The 12,594-nt window shown below is 37.9% G+C and overlaps 1 protein-coding gene and 1 pseudogene across 1 annotated transcript in view; one reads left to right on the top strand and one right to left on the bottom strand.

The window, feature by feature from the left end:
• The window catches only part of CYP2C8 (cytochrome P450 family 2 subfamily C member 8), a 34,061-nt gene extending 22,112 nt beyond the window's left edge, over positions 1 to 11,949 (top strand). Inside the window, exons 6-9 of the mRNA XM_007963635.3 lie at positions 1,638 to 1,779; positions 4,506 to 4,693; positions 9,598 to 9,739; positions 11,415 to 11,949. Of these exons, the coding sequence (XP_007961826.3) occupies positions 1,638 to 1,779; positions 4,506 to 4,693; positions 9,598 to 9,739; positions 11,415 to 11,596 (654 nt within the window). The 3' untranslated portion in view covers positions 11,597 to 11,949. The remainder of the gene's footprint in view (positions 1 to 1,637; positions 1,780 to 4,505; positions 4,694 to 9,597; positions 9,740 to 11,414) is intronic.
• LOC103216302 (non-selective voltage-gated ion channel VDAC1 pseudogene) lies at positions 5,857 to 6,787 on the bottom strand (annotated as a pseudogene).
• Positions 11,950 to 12,594: the final 645 nt, after the last annotated feature.

Genomic DNA, 12,594 nt, shown 5'->3' with positions numbered 1-12,594 from the left:
GCAGCCATAAAAAAGGATGAGTTTGTGTCCTTTGTAGGGACATGGATGCAGCTGGAAACCATCATTCTCAGCAAACTATCACAGGAACAGAAAACCAAACACCGCATGTTCTCACTCATAGGTGGGAACTGAACAATGAGATCACTTGGACTTGGGAAGGGGAACATCACACACCGGGGCCTATCATGGGGAGGGGGGAGGGGGGAGGGATTCAACTGGGAGTTATACCTGATGTAAATGATGAGTTGATGGGTACAGCACACAAACATGGCATAAGTATACATATGTAACAAACCTGCACGTTATGCACATGTATCCTACAACTTAAAGTATAATAATAATAAATAAATTAAAAAAAGAAAAAAAAGAAAAAAGAAAATGAGGCCCAATTGAATAACAGTTCTGCAGGCTGTATGAGCATGATGCTGGCATCTGCTCAGCTTCTGCAGAGTCCTCAGGGAGTATTTGCTCATAGCAGAAGGCAAAGCAGGAACAGGCATATCACATGGCAAGAGGAGAAGCAAGTTGGAGAAATAGTTTTCAACAACCAGATCTTATGTGAACTCATTTATTATCAGGATAGCATCAAGGGAAATAACGTTCATGAGAAACCTACTCCCATGATCCAATCACCTCTCACCAGGTCCCACCTACAATATTGCAGATTAAGTTTCAATAAAAGATTTGCGAGAGATAAATATTTATTATCCAAACTATATCAAGAGCATAATCAAATAGTTGGCTTATATATCTCAAATACAAGAAGTCTTATGGTGGGCTAGACTAGAAATAATATGGTAGCCCTTAAGCATGAGAGAGTCAAGTGCCTTTTTTTTTTTTTTAACCATATTTAGTATAGAAGTCTTCATTACTATAATCAAATGCTCATGTCCAAAGATGATGGCAATTCTACTCCACCTTCATATTTGTGTTTTGAGTAATAAGGAAAAAATAGAAGAAGATTCATGTTCTCGTTTGAATGTGTCCTCTATATTTCATGTGCTAAAAGTGAATGCCCAATGCAACAGAGTTGGTGGGTGCAGCCTAACAAAACATGACTACGTCATCGTTGTTCTGCCCTCATAAATATACTCATGTCATTTTTGTAAGAGTGGGGTAGTTCTTGACAGCTTGTTATAAATGTGATTGTGCCCCCACCCTTGCTCTCACTCTTACCCTTTCTTGCCCTTCTACTTTTTGCCATGCGATGAAGTAGCAAGAAGGCCATTGCCAGAAGCAAGTGCCATGCTCTTGGACTTCCCAGCCTTCAGAATCATCAGAAGTAAATTTCTTTTCTTTACAAACTACCAAGTATATAGTATTCTGTTATATAACACAAATTGAACTAAGACAGGGCATCAGTATACTTCTGCTTTTATTTCTGGGGAAAGAAATACTCTGTGTGACTAACCTAAGTGGCAAATGGTTTCATGAATGGAACTTGTAGGTCTCTCAGGAAATAAAGTTTGAGTCAACTGATCTGCAGTTTCTGCCATACCATACAGTTGCTTTTTCTAATACTGTACTGTCCAGTATCTCTTTTGGCTAACTTTATAACATAGTATTTTTTTTTAATTTAGTGTATTTAGATATACTGGCACATAATTTGTCAGATAATTGCATGAAATCATTTCTAGGAAAAGGACAACCAACAGTCAGAATTCACTATTGAAAACTTGGTTGGCACTGTAGCTGATCTATTTGTTGCTGGAACAGAGACAACAAGCACCACTCTGAGATATGGACTCCTGCTCCTGCTGAAGCACCCAGAGGTCACAGGTAAGACCACAGATGATGAACAAAGTGAATTTTAGAACAATGCTGAGAAGATGGTGCCAGTGTCCTCCACCTTATTTCTCTCAGAGAAGCTTCATTCCTTAAATTTCTGTGTCATCAGCTGTAATCTGTCTAAATTTGATGACATGATTAAAAAGGACATCTTTGCACAATGGAGGAGGATGACTGAGATCAGTAAAAACAGTATGGCAGTAGCCAAATAAATAAAGCCCTGATGAAGTGTCTGGATTTCAGCAGAGGTAATTTGTGGTAGGGAGAGCCAGCATAAATTGGCCTAGTATTGAACGTTCGTTTTATTATGGAAAGTCCACTTTGAACAGTAGGTTCATTCTTGAAGATATCTTTTCTCATTTTGAAAATTCCATGCTCTAATGCTGAGGTAGGGAGATGAAAACATCCTTATTGAAGTATAAGTAGAATTCTAGAATTGTACTGAGGCATCCTGTGATTAATTCCAGTCTGGGAAGTAACCTAAAAGTTAGTCTTCTAAGAAAGGTGTTTCTGTTTAAGCAGAGACCATACCTAAAGGAATTTTATTATTCCAGAAGTGTGTTTCATAAAACTGCTGTTTGACCAAATAGGAATATTTGGAAGGGGGTTAATAATTGCATCTTTCACATACAACTTTTCTTTAGAATTTACAATTTACCTTTAGAGTAAATTCTACATTTCCTTAGAATTTACATTTAAATAGTTCTTGTTTGACAGCAGATAACATACCTTCTTCCCTGTGTCAGGATCCTACTGAAATTCCAATAACTAAATTACAAATTAAAATTAGTCTGTTGAAGTAAAAAGAGAGGAGAATAGAAAACAGCCAGTAAGTCTTTGGCAAATTTCTAAAACACGGAGAAACAATGGAGGGCTGACAATTGACACAGCATAGAGGATGGAGTTGTAACGAGTATCTGCTGAGGAAGATTTATCAAGAGGAGAAGCTAATCTGTGTCACTGTGATTCTCATAAGGTTCAGTATTTTGGAGGCACCCAGAGCCAAAGAAGGTAGGGAATGAGACTGAAAAGGGAGGCTCTCCTGCCCAGGTTTCCTCCATGACTCCTTTTATCAGGTACCTGATTTTTTCCCACTGGAAAAGGGAAGCACAGTCTCCAGAGAAACAGAGCCTAAGAACCCCTGTACTCGGGGACACTTTACAGGGCCAGGAAAATGTGAGGTGTGAAGCCAGGAAAAAAAGGTTTGGGAAATATCTATTTCTCAGATTCAAAGACTCAGCACTTTTCTTCATCTTGCTTCCTGACATTCAGCAGCTAGATATTCTCCAGAGAAGAAACAAGTCTAGAGAAAAGACCTCCTTATTTTGCCATCTTAATAGAAAGTTATCTACAAGTGTTCAGCAGAGTGAATGAAATGAAAACATCCATCACAGGACAAAAAGTCATGGAATTTCAGAGCACCAGAAGTAAATGGAAAATTAAAATCTTTCAGAGAGTTATATCAAGTCATATATAAAATATCAGCATTCAAACAGCATCAGAATTCCCAATCATACTATCTTGTGTATTCATAGAAAAAAAGTATTTGGCACCTACATGCTTGTTACAAATTTCACCCTCCATGCTAACTTTCTCCAATACTGGGGATTGTGCTCCATCTCATGTCTGAAACCAAGTCAGAAGAAATTAAAGGTGCCAGGAATCAGAAGACCCCACGTAAGAGAATGAGAGTGTCAGAGATGCTGCTGGGCTCCTAGGAAACAACCACTTTGGAAGGGACCAGGTGAATAATACACGTAGAGGAGACTTCAAGAACCAAAGAGATGTGATTGATAGTCTGAGATTTCCCTAAAATTGGGAAATTATTACTAGGAGTTTCAAACATGTGCAAATACTCTAACTTGAAGAATAGAAAATTGTGATTTAACTAAAGAACCAAGGAAGAATATGTGTGTGTGTGTGTGTATGTGTGTGTGTGTGCTTGTGTGAGTATATTTAGAATGATATAAACAATGAATAGTGATATAACCAGAAATTGTGGTCTAAATATATTCTGGTAAGTAGAAGGAGGAGAATTGTGTGTGTGTATACGTGCGTGTGCGTGTGTCTGTGTGTACAAATATCACTTTGTGGGCATGTGTCTATATATGGAACAGAGATAGAGATAAAAATTCTCATCTCGCATACCAGAAAATTATTAAATATTGTCTAAAAATTGTTTAGTAAAACAGAAAGAAATAGTGGTTATTTAGCAATGTAAATATAAATTTCAGAAGAAGCTGCTAGCATGCTCAAAGTGGCCACAATGGGAAGTGGAAAAATGAAGACAGTACCAGCGCTAATTGCATCACCGCACCACCCCACCACCGCACACGCAACTATATTTACAAAACCATTACAATTTAACATTATACCCCATATATTATTTGGTAATACATATAATATTTGATTCCTGTTTTTCTGTTTGCAAGCACTGTAATTTCTTGACTTCTGTTTATTTTTTAAATAATATATTACTTAAATTTGTATTAGTTGTCATATATGCTAATTTATAGAAATGTACTTATGCACTGTAATGACTAGTTTGTAGGAGAATGATATGTATCTATATTACAGTAATCCTTTTTATATGGCTGGTTGTACTTCTGCACATGTAACTCATGTTTGTAACGTTGCTGGGATTTTTACACCATGTTTAATGTGGCCATGAATTGCTATGACAAATGTTGTATCAGTTCTTTCTTGTGTCTTGTCAGCTAAAGTCCAGGAGGAAATTGATCATGTAATTGGCAGACACAGAAGCCCCTGCATGCAGGATAGGAGCCACATGCCTTACACAGATGCTGTAGTACACGAGATCCAGAGATACATTGACCTTGTCCCCACCGGTGTACCCCACGCAGTGACCACTGATATTAAGTTCAGAAACTACCTCATCCCCAAAGTAAGCTTGTTTCTCTTACACTATATTTCTGTGCTTCTGAAATTTCCAAAGTGCTAGTTTGGTTCCAATCCTCTAACAACAGAGATGAGAGAAGTGCAAAACTCATACATGTGGCAGCTTGATGGACTTTCTGCTATTTTGTTTGGGTCTATAAAGATTTATAAAGCTAGGTCTCCTTAATAGGCTACTCTTAGGTGTTTACACTTTCAAATAATTGTTGAAAATATCAGTGTGTCAATTTCCCAAAACACTTCTGAAATTTTTATCAAAGTGACATCCATTGTGTAGTTCAATATGGAAAGACTTAACATGTTCCTGCATTGAATTTTTCTTTTTTAGGTTTCAATATTTTATTCAAGTTCTTTTTAAGTGACGTTAATTACAGCATTTGAAGGGGAGGATCGAATTTCACACAAAATGGAAGACTCTAAAATGTACCCATTAAACTGCTAAAAAACAAATTGAGTGGTGAGAATACAACAGAAGTCCAATTTAGATTCTGAGTGTTGTCACCATGTGATTACAATCACACAGACACTTCCAAGCTTATAGCTGGAGCTCCTGGAAGCTATTTCATACTCTGGTGCAAGGGCAAAAACAAAAACAAAAACAAAAACAAAAACAAAAACAAAACAAAACCATAACATAAGAAGGACTAAGTCCTGAATTGTTGGCTTCATCACATCCACCTTCTCCACTCCAAAATGGTACAAAAGAAACAGTGACCACACCCTGCAGACCTTTTGGTGTAAAAGAGGTGATGATGAACTAGGGTGGGAACAGGTCATGAAGATCTGTCTAAAAAAGTCCCATTCAGGTGAGTTTGTACACACCATCAAGCAGCGAGCCTCTCATCAATCAGGGTTAGGAAACCAAGGTTCGATTCTCAGGAAAGCACAATTTCATTCATTTACTCAATATGAATTTACAAAGTGCCTACATATTATCAGCTTCCACTTGCAGCCATTTCTAGATAAAAAAGAAACCTGGTATCTCAAAGGGGCCACTAAGTTCCCCCTCAAGTCTACCACTGGAAGGACCTTTTTTGGAAATGGATTTTATCTGTCCCTCTGGAAAGGTAACATCTTAAAGCTGAATCATCTTTAACCTGGAAGGCTAACATATTTAGCAATACTTGCATCCCAGACATACAATATTAAAAGATATACTAAATTCTGAAGGTAGCTATGCTGCAAAATAGTTTAAAATTAAACAATTGTACAGTATTCATTTATGATTGAAATTCCAGTCCTAGACCAAGCTTGTGACCACCAGCATTGACATTCTTGCCATCCAGAAGAGCTGACGGTGTCAGTTTGATACCTGGCTTTAGAGTATGAGTGTATCCTAAACCTATCAGGCTGGAGTTGTTCACTTTAGCCGAGAAGCAGGGGTCAGGGACAATCTGATACTTGGCTGCTATTCCGAAGCGCCTGTTACTGTTTCCTGCTGTCCAGGCGACATTGACAGCGGTCTCCAACTTCTTGTTCACTTTCTGGTAAATGGAGCCGCCAAACTCTGTCCCGTCATTCACATTAGTGTGAAGCTGGAATTAGCAGTCTTGTAGGAACTGCAAAGTTGCTCTGGGTCACTCGGGATTTTTGCAGTCTCAAAATTCATCTGGTAGCCGGCCAGCCAGCCCTCCTAACCCAGCACCAGAGCACCCCGGATGGAAGGCCCAGCAATGTCGAAATCCATGTCGCAGCCCAAGTTAATGTGCTCCCGCTTGTACCCTGTCTTGATTTTAGCATTTTTCTTCCCAGTGTTAGGTGAGAAGGATGAATCGAAGGTCAGCTTCAGTCCACGTGCAAGCTGATCTTCCACAGTAATCTCGGTGCCTAGTGTATTGTTGGTGTTCCATTTATTTGTGAACGTAAGGCTGCACTCAGTCCATCTTTACTTGGTTTCCAGACTGCCCCTCACTTTGGTGGTCTCAGTGTTGGCTGAGCCTGAGCTTGTAAATTCCAATCCATTCTCAGATTTCGTTTTCAAATCAAGCTTTATTACGCCAAATCCATAGCCCTTGGTGAAGACATCCCTGGCAGATTTGCCAAGATCAGCATACATGGGTGGCACAGCCATCTTCTGCTCAGAGGCAGTAGTGGCCGGCTCCGAGGCGGCTACCGCAGGGGCTGTGGTGCCGAGGCAGGGAGCCGAGCAGAGCAAGCTTCATGCATTGAATTTTTAAATTCATGAATATGGTTATGCTCCCAACTTACTGAGTTTTATTCTATTTTCTCAGTAATGTTTTATTTTCAGTGCAGTGACTTACAACTCCTTTATCAGGTTTTTCCTAGATAATTAATAATTTGTTGTTATAAATTTTTAATGCTTTTTTATTTCTTTGTAATTGGTATATGTAATTGTATTCAATTATACTATTTTGATGACCTTATATCTAACAACTTTCCTAAATTTAGTGATCATTGCTAATAATTTATCTATAGATATATTTGGAATTTCTATGTACATTATTTTGCTATCTAGGTTAATATGCATTTTATTTCTTATTTTCCAATGATTTTGTCTTCAATTTATCTTTATTGCATTATTGCACTGGCTAGGATTTCCAGGATAGCATTGAATAGAACTGGTGATAGAGGGCATCCTTATTTCATTTCTAATCTGCTGGGGGGTAGACTACAAGAATATTAATATTTCACTACTGAGAATGATGCTTTAAGTATTTTAGTAGATATTCTTTATCAGAAATCTTTAAGATTTTAGTAGATATTCTTTATCAGATTAGGGAAGTTTTTCCTCTTCTCTTATTTTTATATAAATTTTTGTCATGAATGTGTGTGCAATTTTATCAAATTGATTCTCTGCATCTATTTATATGATTGTATATACTGGCCTCACATCCCTCACTAAATATACAAAGTATACACAAACAGCTGGATTTGCTCTGTTACTTACTGTTCAGGACTTCTGTATTTATATTCATAAGATATTTTGGACTGCAATTTTTCTTCCTCAACATTTTCTTTTCAGAGTTTTGATAACAAGATAATGCTGGCTGCATAAAACTAGTTGAGAAATGTTCCCTAATGTGGGTCTGTTTTCATTGCTTTCCCTTCTTTCCACTTTTCTTCTTGTGACTGCTTAGTTGTATCTTTCAAATGCCTAAAACCCTATGGCTCAGTACCAGATATTATATATGAAAAAATGCAAAATTTCAGAGCGTTTATCTTTTTCTAGAATGGATTCATTCACCTCTCATAGGCAGTTATAATGACAACACCTCCTGTCCCAATTCAGAATTGAATATGACATGAACACAGTCAAAAACTGACTCTAGGTATGAGCTCACCCCTCTGAAGTTCTCCCGTCACTGGAGCCAATTATTGTCTTTGTAATCTGAGGCCAATTTTGGTCTTTGCAGCTTTACAATGCTGTCTATCATATGGTTTCTGTATTCATCCAGATGTTTTAGTTGCTATGCTATAAACTACACAATTCCACTTATTATTATTCAATTAAAAGTAATAAAAGTTATATTTTCATGAAGGAAAACAATGAGACTGATAAGGTTTCAATTACTAATGTTATCCTCCCGAGAAGACAGAATTCATAACTTATCAAGATGCGATGGGGTTTTCCCTAATTATCACTGATTTTTTACAAGGATTAGGACTTCAATCCGCACTGTTTTTACCAAAGCACACAACCAGAAGAGATTTTTCTTTCTCAATACAAGGTTTATTTATACCTCAATACTGCAGCATGTATGCCCCAAAACAAAGGTTTTTCTTATACACAATAATAGAGTATTCACACTCAGTAGCTATTGTTCAAATAATAATACAGCCTACATTTCAATTTTCTCAATTTTTCTAGATTATTTTTATGGCTTTTTTCTTCTGCAGTTTACTGTCCAGGCAAGGAACAAGCATATAATTCACTTATGTTGACCTTTTCACCTCCTGTAATCAAGAAAAGTTCCTTTCCTTGTTTGTTTCTTTTCCATCAGTTGACCTTTTTGAGACCAGCAGTCATTTAAAATGTTCCTCAGGCTAGTTTTGTGTGACTGTTTTCTAGAGGCAGATTCCAGCTACAATTTTGGCAAGAAAACTACATAGGTGCTGAATCCCACTGAATATCCCACTGAATCACATTGATGAGGTGGGAGCATAAAATGTCACATATGTCATTGTTGGTCATGCTAAGTTCCTCACATAATATGGTGGTATCCTCCAGATCTTACCGTTGTAGGGGTTCTGCTTTTTCTACGAAACTAGTAAAAATCTATGGGAGTACATTAAGACTATGTGAAACTCCTGCTTCCAGAATCACACACCCAATGGTTCTAGCTTTAATTGATGATCCTTACCTGACCTGACGATCCTGACTTGAATTGTAGCAAAGTGATAATCTTTCTAATTTCATCATCTTTTCAGTGTTTTAAGCGAAAATTAATCTGTAGCATTGCAATAATAAACAGTAGTTTTTACTGGTTATTGCACTTGTGGTTATCATCCCAGATGACATCATATTAAAATAGATTACATGTTTATTTACAAAAGTTCTATGAACAGATACTCTGGACATTTCAACTGTCAACAGAGACTTCCATTTTAAACCATAATCTACATAATCTAAATACAAGATTTGTGAAATTTGAAGTGATGGGGACAGACAAGGGCATCGAAACTTGATGATCTGGAGAACACATTCAGAGGGTTGCACACAAGTATCCAAGATGTAAGACTTCAAATGCGATTGGAAAGCTCTTTAGCAAGCTTCCACCACTGGCCTTTAACTCATCCATGTAAATTACTCTGTCTGGCTGGACCTTAGTTCCCTCATCTATTGATCAATGATATGGGGCTACGTGATGTTCATTACTTCTTCTCACTTCTGGACTTCTTTATAAATCAGATTATCTGTTTTTTTACTTCCAGGGCACAATCATAATGACATTACTCACTTCTGTGCTGCACGATGACAAAGAATTCCCTAATCCAAAGATCTTTGACCCTGGCCACTTTCTGGATGAGAATGGCAACTTTAAGAAAAGTGACTACTTCATGCCTTTCTCAGCAGGTAATAGAATCTCGTTTCCATTTGCATTTGAAGGAAAGAGAGAACTTTTTGGAATCAGTTGGAATTTACATGGCACCCCCCTCTGGGGCTGGTAGAATTGCTATTTGTCCATGATCAAGAGCACCACTCTCAAACCCATGCGCTCCACCCTCACAATATACCCTCATTGTTGGGCCAGATAGTGGGGCTTCCAGGAGTTAACCCTATTGTTCCCAATTGAGAAAACTAACATCTAGGTTGACTGAACTCTGCCACTAGATACATCACTAAGGCACCCAAGAGCTCCTCCTGCAAAGTAAAATACATCTGATCTGTCCTTACTTGCCTTGGCGAATTTATCTGAGTCCACAACTGCATTGAGTGTCTTCTACAGGGTGTCTGTCACCTCCCAGGCTAAGCTCCAAGGGCACAACTTTCAATGAGAACAGAGGCTTACTCCTGAGTTAGGGAAGAAGAGTAAACAGGTCGTCGTAATTTAGTCAGACCAGGACAGTGAGAGAGGAGTGCACAGGCCCCTGGGTAGGGGCTAGAGGGGGAACCTGCATGCTTCCTGCTCTCTCATACAACACAGTGAGGCATAAAATGGAGTAAGAAACTCAGAGGACGTTTGATGTGCTTCAAAGGAGGTGATACAATTTAAGGGAAGGCTGGGCATTTTGAAGGAGATAATGAATGACAGAGCAGGACATTTGCTTTAGATCAAGGATGTCAGAACCTTTGCCAAAAAATTATGGGGTTCCGGAAACACTGGCAAGGGAGGAGGTTACTTTGCAGTGATTCCATAGCACCCTGTCTTCCTCCAATCATGATCATATATCCTGGATACTTGATTTTCGCACCTGTGCTTTGTGTGCTAAGCCTCTGGCCATGGAATCTCCTTCCTTTACTCTTTGATCTTTTATGTCTGCTTTATATTTGGCACTGTAGATACCAAGATGACAAAGACAGAGACCTTCCTTCAATAATTCACATTTTAGCATGATAGATAAATAAATACAGAATTATGATTCCTGGTGATCCATGTTTTAATGAAAACATGAGTATGATGTTGAGGAAAACCAGAGAGCATAGGATTTTATTACTTGAGGGAATTGTAAAGAGTATGAAGATGAAATGAAATTGAACCTATGTCCTGAATGTAGCCTAATAAAGATGTATCTTAGCCAAAACGAACAACAGGATATGAAACTTGAAACTTCTTGGTGTGTTCAAGATTGATGAAGAGTGTATATGACTAGAGTTGAGAACAGATTATGTGAAAAGTGGAAGGAAAGATCATGGAATATCAGGCTTGGAACAGGAAACAAGAATGTGCATGTATTTCTATAATGACAGATGGAAACTCAAAATGGCAACAGAGTTGTTTTAATGTGGAAATAAATAATGAAGCGACTGTTATGGCACTGATAATCAATGAATATTTGCTGAATGAAGGGTGCCTATTGAGATTAGATGTTAGACAGATAGCAAATGTGTCTCTTTTTGTACATTTCTTTGTCCTACCATCCATTAATCCATCCATCATTTCATCCATCCATTCATCCACGTGTTCATTCATCTACCCAATCATTAATCAATTATTTACTGCGTATTCTGTTTGTGCAAGTCACAAACATACTGTCACAGTCACAGTTCAACACAAGGAGTAACTACTTTCTCTCTTTGTTATCTTCAGGAAAACGAATTTGTGCAGGAGAAGGACTTGCCCGCATGGAGCTATTTTTATTTCTAACCACAATTTTACAGAACTTTAACCTGAAATTTGTTGCTGATTTAAAGAACCTCAATACTACCTCAGCTACCAGAGGGATTATTTCTCTGCCACCCTCATACCAGATCTGCTTCATTCCTGTCTGAAGATGCTAGCCCATCTGGCTGCCGATCTGCTATCACCTGAAACTCTTTTTTATCAACGACATTCCCACTGTTATGTCTTCTCTGACCTCTCATCACATCTTCCCATGCACTCAATATCCCATGAGCATCCAACCTCCATTAAGGAGAGTTGTTCAGGTCACTGCACAAATATATCTGTAATTATTCATACTCGTAACACTTGTATTGACGGTCACATATGCTAATACTTTTCTAATGCTGACTTTTTAATATGTTATCACTGTAAAACACAGAAAAGTGATTAATGAATGATAATTTAGATCCATTTCTTTTGTGAATGTGCTAAATAAAAAGTGTTATTAATTGCTGGTTCAGTTCTCAGACTTTCCCTCTTTTGTGCATAATGCAAGAAATAAAAAAAAGAGAGTGCCAGGAGGTCAGGCTTGTCCTCATAATAATAAGCAGAGAGAGTAACAAAGGAGAAGAGGGTGAGGAAGGTCTCTGGATGTTTGCCATCTAGAGTTACTGAAGGTTTGGCTTTATAACAGAAAAAGTCTGTCCAAGGGAAGAAACAACCTTGAGGGCAATATTGAGAGAATCAGTTCAGTTGTGTATTATTTGCAGATAAAATGAGGCTAATTACTTCAGGGCCACAGAATCAATTTACCGGTGCATTTATGTTAAGTGTAAAACAAGAAATAGAAGTTAGAAAAAGAATGTAATCTGTTGAGACTTTCCAAGGATTTTGTTCTTGTTTGGAGAGAGAAGAATAAAACCGAGAACATATGATTAGCAATATGATTAGTATATATCATACTTGACTCTAAGTTGAAAACATAAAGCGAAAAAATATTCAAATTTTTATTTAGTGTTCACAATGGTACCAAAACAGAGGCATGAATTTAGACACTTAATCTCCATTTCTTCACTGACCCACTCATCTTTAACCCCATAGCCGAAAAAATTGAGCAGGGACATGAGGGCACTCAAGCACAAAGCCTCTGTAAACAGTCAGAACC

The sequence above is a fragment of the Chlorocebus sabaeus genome, chromosome 9 (genome assembly GCF_047675955.1).
Source record: "Chlorocebus sabaeus isolate Y175 chromosome 9, mChlSab1.0.hap1, whole genome shotgun sequence".
In the NCBI taxonomy this organism is placed as follows: domain Eukaryota; kingdom Metazoa; phylum Chordata; class Mammalia; order Primates; family Cercopithecidae; genus Chlorocebus; species Chlorocebus sabaeus.
The sequence above is the reverse complement of the archived record's forward strand: the minus strand, read 5'-3'. Positions and strand labels throughout refer to the sequence as shown.